Source organism: Gracilinanus agilis, chromosome 1 (genome assembly GCF_016433145.1).
Source record: "Gracilinanus agilis isolate LMUSP501 chromosome 1, AgileGrace, whole genome shotgun sequence".
Taxonomy (NCBI): domain Eukaryota; kingdom Metazoa; phylum Chordata; class Mammalia; order Didelphimorphia; family Didelphidae; genus Gracilinanus; species Gracilinanus agilis.
Window position 1 is genome coordinate 710,001,514 of NC_058130.1, and position 15,251 is coordinate 710,016,764.

General features: G+C 41.5%; 1 protein-coding gene across 2 annotated transcripts in view; it reads right to left on the minus strand.

The window, feature by feature from the left end:
* The window catches only part of ACP5 (acid phosphatase 5, tartrate resistant), a 17,482-nt gene extending 12,506 nt beyond the window's left edge, over nucleotides 1-4,976 (minus strand). The window contains exons 1-3 of one of the 2 annotated variants that reach the window (XM_044658420.1): nucleotides 4,798-4,976; nucleotides 2,077-2,340; nucleotides 546-673 (exon numbers count right to left, since the gene is read on the minus strand). In XM_044658420.1, the coding sequence (XP_044514355.1) occupies nucleotides 546-673; nucleotides 2,077-2,340 (392 nt within the window). In that variant the 5' untranslated portion in view covers nucleotides 4,798-4,976. Of the gene's footprint in view, nucleotides 1-545; nucleotides 674-2,076; nucleotides 2,341-3,072; nucleotides 3,094-4,797 lie in introns of those variants that run through there. The other variant, XM_044658419.1, reaches the window with a different exon arrangement.
* Nucleotides 4,977-15,251: the final 10,275 nt, after the last annotated feature.

Here is a 15,251-nt window from a genome sequence, read left to right on the forward strand (position 1 = left end):
GGGGGGGGGGGGGTGAAGGGGATAAGAGGAGTATGAATCAGGTAACCATGTTAAAAATGTATATTAATAAATGTTAAAAAAAAAATAAAGTATCTCCCCCCCCCCAAAAAAAAACACAAAAAAACCAAAAAAAACAACCAACACTAAAAGTTATTAAATTAGAATGACCAAGTTCTGGCCTCAAAGTATCTCCACTCTATTCCTTGTAGAAGTTGGGGCACATGGGTAGGGAATGCTGCGGATAATATCAATTTTTTTTTAGATACAATGATTGGTTGTGATGAACCTTTCTTTTGAACCCTTGAAAGGAATGGCTCTCTAAGAGTGTGTGAAGGGCAGGAATATAGTGGGAAAAGGAGATGATATTAAAATATAGTTATCAATACAATTAACAGGAAATAAGGAACCTAGATGCTTTTGAAGCCCAAATGTTGCCACTCCCTCCCTCTTGGTTTACTAACTCTAGATTAGCTAAAGGTGAAGTAGATGAAAGCTTCCTCATTTCATCCCAAACTGTAGGGTTCCTAGGAAGGCCCACTACTCACCATCGCTTAGAGACTTTGGAGTAAGCAATCTGAGCTGAAACATTCCCCAAGTGGTCATGATTTCCAGCTAGCACATACCAGGGAACATTTTGAAGGGAGGGAGCTGTGAAAACTTCCTCAAAGGTTTCCTGTGTCGAGAAAAGGAGCATGGAAACTGATTAAGCTGGAGAAACAGTAAGTGGGCATTATTTGTAAGGTACTTCTTGTCTCATAGTGCAGGAGGGACACCTCTAAGTAAATCCTCATTCCTAGAGCAGCAAAGTTCCTGTATGAGTTCATCTTTATGCAAAGCAGTCCAAAGTAGAATATGCACCTAAGGTGAGGGCAAACTCCTACTTTGTTGGGCTTTAGTCACAGCCTCCTGGAAAGGGGATAGGGATTTAGATAGTGCCTAGACTCCCAAACTAGTGCTCAACTGATTTTCTCTGAGGTAGCCAGCTGAGTGGTAAAGCTCTACCCAGCCAGGAATCTCCTCTAACACTATAGCATTATTCCCTAATATGCTTCCAACAAAGACACAAGAATTCAGTGGATTTTTTTAACCACCCACCCCCAACTGCTTTGGGATGTAATGGGCTCTGTATTACTGGAGGTCTTCCCCAGAGGCTAGATGATATTGTAGAAGGAATTTTCTGAGTGGTTAGAATAGATGACTTTGTAAATCTCTTACAACCTTGGAGATTTTACAGACTTCTAGTTAAGAAGGTCATCATAGGACTTTATTTTTTTAATCCTTACCTTCTTTCTTAGAATTGATTCTAAGGCAGAAGAACAATAAGGGCTTAGGCCTGTGATGGAGAACCTATGGCACATGTGCTAAAGATGGCGAGCAGAGACCTCTCTGTGGGCACAGGCACCATCCCTGGCAGAGTTAGTTACTAGAAAAGCAGAGGGACTTGGACAGAGCTGCTTCCTTCTTCCTTCTCTCTCTCCATTGGGCCTCCCTGCCCCTCTGCCCAGCAGCCCAATGGAAGTACTTACTCCCTTCCCTGAGTGGAGTACTCAGGCCACTCCCCTCCCTTTCCCCCATCTGGGAGAAGGTGACATTTGACAGTCAGGGGGAGCAAAGTATGTGGTCTCTAAAAGGTTTGCTATCACTGGGCTAGATAATTGGGGTTAAGTGACTTGCCCAGGGTCACACAGCTAAGATATGTCTGAGGCCAGATTTGAAGCCAGATCCTTCTTACTCCAGTCCTATTGCTCTATCCTGTGCTACCTAGCTGCTCCTTAGAAGACTTTAGAGCAAAAAAGGACCTGAGTGATCATCAGATGATAAATGTCAACCCCTTAAGTTGACAGATGACAAGATAGGTTCAGAAGGGGCAGTCAACTCGCTCAAGTCCTACAGAATAATCTGCAGAGTTGAAATTCAAACCGAAGTCCCTCGCCTGAGTTTTTTTCATTTTACAATGCTGTTTTCATAGTAGACTTTAGGTGCAGGTTAAGGGATTAAAGCAAAGGACTTAGAAAAAAAAGAGAAAGGCTTAAGTTAAGAGGCTTTCAGAAGTACAGTCACTATGGAAGGGAGCACCTGGAATCGTTTATCATCAGCGTTGTGAACTCCATTGAAGTAGAAGTTGTCTCCAAGGGACAAGATGAAATTGGCTCCCAGGGTTTCCACTGTCCTCCCGATTTCCTTCGCATTTGCCATCTCTCGGGCTGTGTAGAATGGGGCATTAGGGACCCCACCCCAGTCTCCCACAGCCACAAAGCGCAAGGTAGGAACCTTATTGTCTGTCAGTGAGAGTGTTAGGGCCCCTTGCAGGAAGAAGGCTAATAGCACCGCTGACTCCATCTGCAAGGATGAGAGGTGTAGAGGTCAGAAGGAAAGAGGGGGCATTAAAAAGGGACTGATTCTCTTAATCCTCCTGCATAGCTTAAGTGTGTTAGCCTTAGCCAGAACCTGTTTTCAGCCCTTACTCCATCTGTATGTCTGTATAATCTGTGCTGGGGCAAAGAACTCACTATAAGAAGCTCTGAAAAGCAGCTTGCTGGGAAGTAAGCCAGGGCAAAGGTGAGAAGAGGAAAAGGCAGAAAGGAGGTGACAGATGAGCTGGTATGGAAGAGAGAAAACTGGAAACTAGAAAGGGCAGCGTCCTATTTAATTGTGGGAGCTCCTCAGGCATGTTATACGTGCATGTACATGATCACGTACACGCATTTTTTCCCTGCTTCTGGAAAAGCTAGCCCGTAGGGAGAACCTGGTGCTGATCTCATTCCCAAGTTGTTAGAATTAAGGATAGTGGCAAGGGGTTGGCTTAAGAGATGGGTGGAAGTCTTCCCAGGGTACCCAGTTAGCCCTAGGAGTTTTTTTCCTCATCTTCCCCTACTCCAGACCCCAGCCTGAGGAAGAAGCCACTGAAAATAGTAGGAACCCCATATTTGACCCACAGTCCTGTCATGGCCCAGCTCTGAACACCAGAAGTAGACACTTGGCTTTCCTTAGCTTGTTACTGTTCTGGTATGGCAGCAGAAAACAAGAAAGGGTATAGACAGTGGAAAAAGTTTAGAAAAGATATTCACTCACTCTAGGTAGTCCCCCAATCATCCTGGCCCCTTGAGCCTAGGGCAGGCAAGCTGCAGATGGCTTCAGGAACTCTAGCTCCCTATGGTTTTATTCTGTGGGAGGGAGGAAACAGGAGCTAGGGAGGGACTTAGAGCAGGGCTGGTAAATTGATCATAATGAGGGTGATGAAGTCTCTCCACTGAGTTTCCCAGAGACACCTCCCCTTGGATCATGTGAGGCTCCACGGGCCTGGGCAGTCATACTTCCCCATAGAGACAGATCAGCAGTCCAGGCTGGGGGTGGAGAGGACCTGCCAGTTCCCAAATCAGCATGTCAGCATTTGTTTATCCTTATCTCAGCCTGATCCCCCAATATCTCCCAGATCCTGATGTGGGTCTGAGGGTCCTTTTTAAAAGGAGATGGAGGGGCAGCTGGGTAGCTCAGTGGAGTGAGAGTCAGGCCTAGAGACAGGAGGTCCTAGGTTCAAACCCGGCCTCAGCCACTTCCCAGCTGTGTGACCCTGGGCAAGTCACTTGACCCCCATTGCCCACCCTTACCAATCTTCCACCTATGAGACAATACACCGAAGTACAAGGGTTTAAAAAAAAAAAAAAAAAAAAAGGAGATGGAGCAAAGACATCTGAGGAAGGGATGGACCACTCTGGGAAAGTTATATCTACTGGACATGTGATTCTAAGCCTCTATTCCGGCCCATCCCCTCATCCACATTATCTTATGTAGAAGGAAAACTGTACCCATAGAAACCCAAGCCTGCTTGTTACCACTTCTCCAATCCACCTTACACTGTGACTAACCAACCAATGACATTCCAGAGTTTCTAGTATTGCCTCTCTCTCTCTACGTATTTTGGCACAACTGTGGACTTCTGTTTCACATTGATTATTAGAGCATCTCAAAGACAGAAAGAAAAGGTGTAATGCATTTAAGAGACACCAAAAGATAATGAATGGCCATAGCATGGCTTTTCGTAGGGGAAGTCAGAATTATGGGTATCTAGTCCAGTCTTGAAGAGATTGTGGAACAAGGCCCAGGCCTGGCAATTTTTGGAACTAAAATGAAGTAACTAGAATTTTCTTCCTCATGGTCAGGCCCAGTCAAACCTCCTCGGGGCAATCTAACTCATATTAGCTAGGTTCAGAGGATCCTACAAAGGTACCAGTATTCCAGGGTTTTAAAACTTAAAAAAAAATAAAATAGCTAACGTTTATATAGCACTTACCAGGCACCGTGCTAAGCTCTTTACTTTTATTTTCTTACTTGATGGTCACAACCCTGGGAGGTAGGTGTTATTATTATCCCCATTTTGTAAATGAGGAAAACTGAGGCAGGCAGAGGTTAAGTGACTTCTCCAGGGTCACATAGTAAGTGTCTGAGGCCCGATTTGAGTTCAGGTCTTTCTGATTGCAGGCCCATTATCACCCAGCTGCACTAGAGAACAAGAACTAAAGATGGTGCCCAATTAGCTGTAAAGGTTTATTTCTTCCATGTTCTCCTTCTTTATGGTGAGAAGGGAGCAAAGGAAGATGATATAATCACTCAATATACTGGACTTCCAATACAGTTTGGGGTTTTTTTCGGAGTAAAAAAAAAAAAAAAAAGGCAGGCCTTGCCTTATTTGGGGAGGCCCGAAGCTGTTCCCTCCCCCTCTCCTGTTTCTAAGTCTTTTCCTCAGTACAAAGACCCCACCCAGCCCTCCCAGTCTTCAGGATTTGTTTAAAGTCCTACCTATGACCTCTTCCCGGATGATCCTGGTAAAGAGGGCGATGGTGCCTGGATTAGGCTTGGCTTTCCAGGGCACGGCTCGGTGGGCCTCATCTACAAAAGTCTTGAGCCAAAGGAGCTGGAGGCAGGACCCACCTGGGTCCTTGAAGAATCTGTTGCCCAAAGCCTACAACCTGTTGAAAGTCAGCTCCAGTTTGGGGGGATAGCGTCAAGGTAAAGAGGGACCCTAGGCTCAGCTGCGCAGAGCACAGTTTTACTTTCCGAATCGGAGGAAAGGTTAAAAAACAAGGTACTCACAGGGATCTGTGGGAGGAGGGGTGGGGCTAGAGGAAGTTAGTGGCCCAGGCATGAAGGAGAGTAGGGTTAGGTCTGCCGGAAGTTAAGGGGCCTTTTTATGTCGAGGGGAAAAAAAAAAAAGCCCACTGCCCTTCTCTTGCTAGTGAAAAAAGTTTTGTTATTTTTGACGAGCTGAACAGCAAAGATGAAGTGTGGCCTGGAGGGTCTTCCCAGATCTTGAAGAACCTGTATTAAGTTAACCCAGGAAATGACTTCTCCAGAGGAAGACCAAAAAGCAGCCTGGGAGGACCTAAATTCCTCCTGGGAAGCTATTGTTTGGGGGTTTTGATCTGGGGAGTCCCTGATCACTGCTCCCACTTTCTTACATTCATTCATGGCAACTCTCTGCTATGTGCTCAGATTTTTTATTGTAGTTGTAATAAGAGAAGAAATGCCAGCAGGAGGGGGATCTTTTTTGGACAGTCTCCACCTTAACCCCATCCACTCTGCCTCAACAGTAATTTAATTTCAACTTTAAAGAATCTTAGCTAGAAATCTAGTTCGTGGGAGAACCTCAGTGAACTGATGCAGAGTGAAATGAGCAGAACCAGGAGACCATTGTACAGAGAAAGTAAAACATTGTGGAACAATCCAGTATAATGGACTTTGCTACAAGTAGCAATGCAACAAGCCAGGACACTCCTGAATGCTAACCACCTTGAAAGAAAGAACTATGGGAGTAGAAATGCAAAAGAAAAACATGACATCACTTAACACATGTATATAGGGGTATGTGATTTGGGGTTTTGGTTTTAAAAGATTGCTCTACACCAAAAATGAATAATACGGAAATAGGTATGTCAGCATGGAATCTAGAAACCCCAAACTTATAGCCTAGTAAGATCTGATGAACCCCAAGTTTTAGAACTAGCTTGTAAGTTGGAGACCCCAAAGCTTGTACTTATTCTCGTGAGAATCCACCCTGAAGGGAATCTCTGGCTAGCAGTTTCTGACTGAATAATGAACCCTAAAGTAAAAAATAATTGATGTCAGGTGGGGTTAAGCCCAAGCGCATACCGAGTGGGTCTTCTTGTCTCCAGAAGCCTCTCCCACAGTATCACACAGTCTTTTGGAGGATCAAACTCGGGACCTTCAGTTTCTGAGACTGACATGCTGCCTACTGTGCTAAAGAGTCACTTAGTTCTGGCTTCGCCTTAGCCTTAGCCCCACCTGATGGTGATTGTCTTTTACCCTAGGGTCCATTATTCAGTCTGAAACAGCTAGCCTGAGATTCCCTTCTGGGTGGATTCTCACGGGAACAAGTACAAGCTTTGGGGTCTCCAATTTATAAGCTAGTTCTAAAACTTGGGGTTTATCAGATCTTACTAGGCTACAAGTTTGGGGTTTCTAGTTTCCATGTCGACAGGTATCAAATGATAACATTTCTACAACCCAATGGAATTGCTTATTGGCTCTGGGAGGGGAGAGGGAAGAAGGGAGGGAAAGAAAATGAATCATGTAAACATGGGAAAATATTTAAAAATAAAAACTAATTAAATTTTTTAATAAAAAAAAAAGAGAAAGAAATCTAGTTCAAATCCCTCCTTTTAACTAGGAACAGAGGCCTAGCCAACTATCAGAATGAGTGACTTTCTAAGCAGACCTGGGATCAGATTCTTACCTGGTCCAGGGCATCTCATTGAAGCCTTTTAGTGATCCTCAATTGTGCTGGGTTTTTCTATGTAAGGAATCCCAATTCTGATTTCACTAGAATAATATAGAATAATAGATAGATTTCCGCTGGGAAGGGATTAAGGTAAGACTCAAGGACATGATTTTCTGGGGAAGAAGGGAAAGTGAGGTTGATTTGGTATTTTTTTTTCTTTTCACATTTATTTTTCTTTAAAAATCCAGAATGAATCAAAAGCACAATTATCAAGGAAGTACTATAACTATACAAAGCAAAGACAGGAGGGTGGAGAAAACCGGATGGTAAGTTGAAGAGCCTGATTAATCACTCAAAATGAATAGTCCTAGATAAAACAAAGTAGACCCATCTCTTTCCATTTAATTTCTCCTCAAGCAGTGCAGCTAACCCTATCTGGGCCTACAAGGGTTATGCATAAGGCAGTTGGGTATTTTGTTTTGTTTTGTTTTTTTAAACCCTTACCTTCCATTTTAGAATCAATATTAAGTATTGGTTCCAAGGCAGAAGAGTGGTAAGGGCTAGGCAAAGGGGGTTAAATGATTTGCTCAGGGTTACACAGCCAGAAAGTTTCTGAGGTCAGAATTGAACCCAGGACCTCCCATCTCCAGGTCTGGCTCTCAATCCATGGAATCACCTAACTGTCCCAAATTCAGTGTTTTCTGGGTAAGCTGGAGCAAGAATACAAGGCTGCTAGTTGGAATCAACTGTTAGACCCAAGCTGGTCTGTGGAGACTTTATCTGGTGTTTCCTGGTTGTTGCTTTAGTGTGATTCCACCTTTTCTCACCAGATTTGTTGTTTGGCCGTTTAGTCATGTCCAACTTCTCTTGTCCTTGAGGACCTTAATTCACCAGTATGGTCCATGAGATTTTATTATCAAAGATGTGGGTATGATTTGCCATTTCCTTTTCTAATGGATTAAGGCAAATATAGGTTAAGTGACATGCCCAGGATCACAGCTAGTTAAGTGTCTGAGCCTGGATTTTAACTCAGATTTCTGGACTCCAGGCCCAGCACTCTGTCCACCTGCCTGACCTTGATGCCTCTATCAGATTAGACATGCCTTTATCATTAGATCAGGGGAAGTGAGAGACCTTTGTCCTTTGAGTTGGCAGACCACTTATGGAGGATTAGGTTTATTCTGTCCTTGGGAAGACATAAAAAGGAGCATTAGCAAATGAGAACACATCCATTTTATCAAAAAAGAGGATTTTGAACTGACAAATAATGTTTTAAGTTGGAAGGCATCCCTTCTAAGATAGTTCTAACTGATGGTTGTCCAGCTCTTTGGAGACAATCAAACCAGATTTCCCATGTCATCTAGCTGCCTTCTGCCCTTCCACTGCCTTGCTTCCCAGGAAAAACATCTCCAGACTGGACCAATCAAAGGGGGGAAAAAACATCCTGCTGAGGTGTCTTGCCACATGCCCTGAATTCTACCTTTGGTAGAATTATCTACCAATCTATCAGTTATCAAATATACAATGTCATTGTTCTGGAAGGGTGTGTCTTTTGGCTTTTTAAAAGATCCCAGTAAACCCCCAGTCACTTCCTTTATAAACCACCACTCCCGTAGGTCACGTCTGTCCTTTTTGGAAAGCTTCTTGAGGGCAAGGACTAAAATCACTTTCATACAATATTTCTCCACTCTTAGCACGATGCCTGTCAAATCATCCTGGCTTAATGAATTCTCTTTTCAATGAACATTTTAAACAGCAAGAAATTATTTCTGGAGGCGATCCATTTCCACTTTTGGACAGTGCGAATTGTTAAAGGAAGAACTCTTTGTTCTGACTTGGAAGATATTTTATCTACAGAACACTCCTCCACTCTCCATGTATTTGCATCTCAGCCACCCTCCCAGCCTGCCATGCTTTCCCTCCTTGTAGAATCCCTTCCCAGCTCTCCTCAGGAACACCTGCCTTTAACAAGCCTCTCCTGCCCTCCTCAGCTGCTAGTACTTTCACCAGCACAATTACCTAGCATCTATTTTGTGCATCTCTTGTATTGTGTGTTGCCATACTCAAAAGAAAGTAAGATCCTTATGGGCAGAAACTGTTGGTTCCCTCCACCCCCCTTTTTAAACACTTACTTTCTGATTTAGAATCAATACTGAGTATTAGTTCCAAGGCAGAAGATCAGGCAACTGGGATTAAGTGACTTGCCCAGGGTCACATAGCTAGGAAGTATCTGAAGCCATATTTAAACCTAGCTCCTTCAGACTCCAGGCCAGACTCTCAATCCACTGAGCCACCTAGTTGCCTCCTCTGCTGCCTTTTTGTCTTTTTATCCTCAATACTTGGCATAGTGCCTAACACATAGAAAGCACCTGATACATATTTATCAATTGATGGGATGAAGGAGGAGAGAGAGAGAGTACATTCCAGACTTGGGGCATAAACTGTGTGGTTTATTGGAGGCAAGAAATAGAATACCAAGTTCAAAGAATAGTAAGTGGGCCAAATTAGCAGGAATATTGACTTCAGTGAAAGGGAGTATGTGAAATGAATCTGGAAAGGTAGGCTGGAGCTACCCTTTGTCAACATGGAATCTAGAAACCCCAAACTTGTAGCCTAGTAGGATCTGATGAACCCCAAGTTTTAGGACTAGCTTGTAAGTTGGAGACCCCAAAGCTTTTACTTGTTCCCTTGAGAATCTACCTTGGAGGGAATCTCAGGCTAGCAGTTTCATACTTATAATGGACCCTAAGGTAAAAGGCTAAGCCCAAGCCAAATGACTTTACTTGTCTCCAGAAGCCTCTCCCACTGTATCACACAGTCCTATAGAGGATCAAACTCAAGACCTTCAGCTTACAAGACTGACCTGCTGCCTACTGCACCAAAGAGTCACTTGGCTTGGACTTGGTCCCAACTGACAGGATTGTCAATTTACCCTAGGGTCCATTATTCAGTCTGAAACTGCTAGTCTGAGATTCCCTTCAGGGTGGATTCTCAAGGGAACAAGTAAAAGCTTTGGGGTCTCCAACTTATAAGCTAGTTCTAAAACTTGGGGTTCATCAGATCTTACTAGGCTACAAGTTTGGGGTCTCTAGATTCCATGTTGATGATAGGAACACATTGTTTTCCAGTTTTTAGAAACACATCAGCTACATATTAGTATTCTTGCCTTCTCATAGCTACTGTGGACGTGGAATCTAAGAGAACCCCAAGTTTTAGGGTTAGTTCATCCCTGCTCCTGAGAGAGTTCAGGGAAGTTTCAGATAGTCTCAGATTGAACAATAAATCTTAAAGTAAATGATAATACTGGTTTAGGTGGAGATGGCAGGCTTAAGCAAATGCTAAAATATCCTTTTATCCCAGTAGTTTCTCCCATGTATCAGAGATCCTTTCCCAAGAAGACCCACACCTGTGCAGGGACAACCCTTTTAGTGTCTATTGTAAGTAGTCCATTCCCTTACACCAGGGGTCGGCAAGGTATGGCTCTTGAGCCATAAAGTCAATTTTTTTTCAGGCGCTGTTACAGGAGCGCGCACTGTGAGCACTGTACGGCTCTCACGAAATTACATTTTAAAAAATGTGGTGTTTATGGTTCTCACGGCCAAAAAGGTTGCCGACCCCTGGTCCAGATCTATTTTGTTACATAGCTTGATATTCTTTTTTTTGGATATCTATAAATCTTACCTAAAATTGTCTTGGAGCAGAGACATATTGGAAGGTATGGAGAGACTGTCATTTTGTACATTTCTTTAAATCAGAAATGGGGAGACAACTGGGTAGCTCAGTGGATTGAGAGCCAGGCCTAGAGACAGGAGGTCCTAGGTTCAAATCTGGCCTCAGACACTTCCCAGCTGTGTGACCCTGGGCAAGTCACTTGACCCCCATTGCCTAGCCCTTACCACTCTTCTGCCTTGGAGCCAATACACAGTATTGACTCCAAGATGGAAGATAAGAGTTTATTTAAAAATTTTTTTCTTTAAATAAATAAATCAGATTTAAATTTAAATTTAAATAAAAGAAAACAAAACCAAAAAAAACCCCAAAACTTCTACAATCCTATATAACCTGACAGACAATTTACAATAATGAATCCTGAACCTTATATTCAGACTCTGAAACTTCACTGAGTTCAACAAGCACAATTAAGAATTAGGACGTTATTTTTCAAAACTACATATATACACATATTCTAACTTTGAAATAAACACCATTGGGGGCAGCTGAGTAGCTCAGCTGTCTGAGGTGAATTGGATAAAACAATGTGCTAAAATATATTGTTTTAAATGATACAATCTTTAATAATAATAATAATAATAATCTAGATTCTTTTGGGCTATTAATTAGTAGGTAAAACAATATTTGGTGGAGTGAAGTTCATTTGAATTATGGTGGTTATGCAAGAAAAGGTTCTTTACTCAAAGCCTATTTGAAGGTTAAATAAACCAGATTTAAAATTTAAAATTAGATTTATATTAAACTAAACAAAATTTCTTCTGGCAGATTGGCCTCTAGACACCAAGTACAGTGTTCATATTTTTTCCATCCTTTGGCACTGAACATGAGATATTTATCATTCAAAGTTTGGTTACTATCCCTAATCTCTATTCTGTAGCCTAAGTTTTCATTTTTGACCATGTATACACTCTGCTAATAGAAAGGGATTAAGGCCTAAAAGGAAGAGGGGAATCTACCAAAGCAACAACTTTAGACTGGAGAAATGTTTGTGTAACTGTTGTATCTTGTTCTGGTCCCCCTTACCACTCCCTCCCCTTTCTAGTCAGTATAGTAAGTTTATAAGTAGTCAATATAAAGGGGCAATAGCAAGAAATAAGATTGTAAAGGGAAACTTGGAAGTTACATACAAATTATTTCAAAGAGCAAAATTTACAAATTGTACCATATATTAACCAAAATTGTCTTTCTGGAAATATGTACTGAGTCAAGGGAAGCCATCTAGGAGCTGCTATCAAGTTTTCTAGTCCCATGAGATGTAAATTCCAGATAAATTCCAGACTTCTACAGCTTTAAACTAACAGATCAAAAGAGGCTGATAACTTCAAGAAGACAACTGAAGTTTTACTGGTAACTTTGTGAAGATTTATATATATGGTAATGAATTAACCCCAAGATGATACAAATAGGAGTTAATTTGTTTCCCACCCCAAACCCTCTTCCATCTCCATTGGGTTCATGCTGCCCATCACTCCCAATTCTAATCTATGGTTACATGATTGATTTCTCTGCTTCTTCCCTTCCTCAAGCTAACACTGCCTGTCATCACTATTCCTTATCCCTGTGCTACCTTCTGCCTCTGTACCACTTTTGGCCACTTACTTGTCTCTGCCCTTTTGGGCTTTTTGCCCTCATACCCTCTGTGTTTGATTAAAATATGATTTCTTTGATATTTCCCACTGTGAATTGTGGTCTTTCCCAGTGAGTATCCAAAGAACTAGGCATACCTTTCCCTATTTCATAATTTCATAAATTACTTATTAGTTCAGTTTATTTCTTAATATTTTCAGTGGAAATAAAAAAGAGGTTTTGATATGCTTTTACCTTCCTCCTCCACTGTTTTTTGCTGAGCACAGCCATTCCCAAGAGTAATCTATATTCATTAATTTCTAAGATCTCATTTTGTGCCTGCTAATCAGTAGCAAGTTACATTACTCTAATTGGTTCATTATAAATATAGAACTTTTTATCTTCTGCTTTAATACATGGGGTTCAGGGGGCAGCAGGGTAGCTCAATGGATTGAGAGCCAGGCCTAGAGACAGGAGGTCCTAGGTTCAAATCTGGTCTCAGACACTTCCCAGCTGTGTGACCCTGGGCAAGTCACCCCCATTGCCTAGCGCTTACCACTCTTCTGCCTTGGAGCCAATACACAGTATTGACTCCAAGATGGAAGGTAAGGGTTTAAAAATATATATGGGGTGCAACAAAACAATAAAATGACAAGAACTCATTGGTTGTTATGTGTGTGTCAAGTAATATCATAGGGTAGAGTGGGCATCATCTTTGTAGGGAATAAAAAGAGTATGTTTTTCTCAGAATGGACATCTATCCTTCTCCCCCACCCCCACCCCCCCATCAGGAATGAAAGCCTGGAATTAATAAGCTCTCAAGGACACTTTGTTATTGCCACAGGCCTAGTGAGTTAGGGAGATCTATCTCACTTCAAGGATGAAAGCCATTAAGCTATCCTACCTTCTTATCTCTTCATACCATTAGGAGCAAAAGGAGTCACTCCTGAGAACATGGCTACTTCCCCATCACTTTATCCCTCCCTAAGTGGGAGCTCATGATGAGCTCACACTATGTATCTTGCTGTTTTCTAATTGGGGTAGATTTCTTGTCTAGAATTGTAAGTCCTGACCCCCCCAGACAACAGGGTGTTGGACATCAGGAATCTATATAATATTTGTGTCTGCATCCATGCATTGGCACTTTTCACTAGGAAATTTTTCCTTTCTTATGAGAAAGAATAAAGGTTTGCTTCTTTTACTCTCATTTTCTCACTCTAGGTTTGTAATTTGAGTAGGGAGTTGCTTTTATCACACAGTTGGTGCTTTGACTGGGAATTCTGGAACAGTGGAGAGACCCTCCATTCCCTCCCTTATTGGGCAAGGACATCCTGCTTGCCATTTCTGGTAACCCCCCAGATGAGGGATCCCCTTAAGAGAGCCTCTGGTGGCTTTCTAAGTCTCTAAGCCCAATAGAGCTAGGAGATAGGAGAGTGAAAGTAGAAGACAGAGAAGGTCCAGATGGAGTTGATACAGCAAGGATCAGGGTCATATAAGTTTGTACACACAAACCCAGGTAGAAGATGTTAGCCTGGAGACCTGAATGACCCAGGGAAATAGAGACAGTAACCCTCAGGCATCCTAGCATTTTAGTTTGCAAGCTATTTTGGGCTGGAAAGTCTGCAGGATTGAGCAACTAATGAAGAGGATACTTAAGAATGGGTCAGGAAGGTTGCAGGAAGAAAAGAGGTACCTAAGGAATGATCTCCCAAAGTATAAAGGAAAGAGGAAAAAGAAATAAATGATTTTTCTGTTGTAACACTAAATGGTCATTATTGTAGGGGGGGAGGAAAGCGCCATCTCCCCCTCCCACAGATCTGGGATGGGGATTAGAAATAAGCAAACTCAGAATGGTATGTGGAGGATGGGACATAATTGTTTGTCTTTGTACATCTGTGTTTTTGTGCACACAAGCTAGAATTTTGGAAAATTTTAATGTGATTTATGTATTATAACTTGGTCTATCTCTCCCTCCCTGCATTCCTGAATGTTGGGAATATTTGGTGGATAAGAGAGTGAGATAAGAGGTTAAAAAGAGAATTTAGGTGTGAAACTGCAAGTCCCTGAATTTTGAGTTCCTTAAACTTTAGGATACCTTAACAAGTGAAAAGGAACTACTCAGACAGAGGCAGGTAAACATATCTGTTTGAAACCTCCTCCTTTCTTCTCTGCTGGCCACAAAGAGGGAAGATGGGAAGACTGACAATGTAAAATATTTAATTCCTCAATTGGATTTCCTAAATGTTGTTTATTTCTTTTTTTTAACCCTTACCTTCCATCTTGGAGTCAATACTGTGTATTGGCTTCAAGGCAGAAGAGTAATAAGGGCTAGGCAATGGAGTTTAAGTGACTTGCCCAGGGTCACACAGCTGGGAAGTTTCTGAGGCCAGATTTGAACCTAGGACCTCCCATTTCTAGGCCTGGCTGTCAATCCACTGAGCTACTCAGCTGCCCCCAATGGTGTTTATTTCAAAGTTAGAATATGTGTATATATGTAGTTTTGAAAAATAATGTCCTAATTCTTAATTGTGCTTGTTGAACTCAGTGACGTTTCAGAATCTGAATATAAGGTTCAAGATTCATTATTGTAAATTGTCTGTCAGGTTATATAGGATTGTAGAAGTTTTGGGGGTTTTTTTGGTTTTGTTTTCTTTTAGCACAAGAATGTTTCTCTGAACAGCTTCCAGAAGTTACATTTTTACTCTGTTCTTACCTATTAGTTTGAAGCATGCTTTTACCATTGAGACTTAAAGTGAATAAAATGGTTAAATGATTTAAAATTTTAAATGTATCATGAATAGTTTTTACTGACTGCTTAATGAAATGCAATGATTCAATAACTTATAGTATCAAAAACTTAGTACAAACTTTATAGAAGAAAGAGGTGATTAAGCACTAAGATTTTTTACAATCTAGGAAAATTGCTCATAAATTATAATACCAGCATTAGGTAGGAAGAAGTTTCAAATCTGTAAATTTGAGAAAGAACATGTATCAGTAGCTTATATGGAAGATGGCTAAATATCATATAGATCACTGTTAAAATCTGTACTTTTAGGATAAGAATGATTTCATCATTTCATGTAAACATGTGACTAATGTAACCTGCATGTACCATGGATTTTGTTTAGTCCTAAGAAATTATTTTAGGATTATTTTATCTCATACCAATTTGTACTATGGACTAAATTAATGTCTGAGGTGAATTGAATAAAAC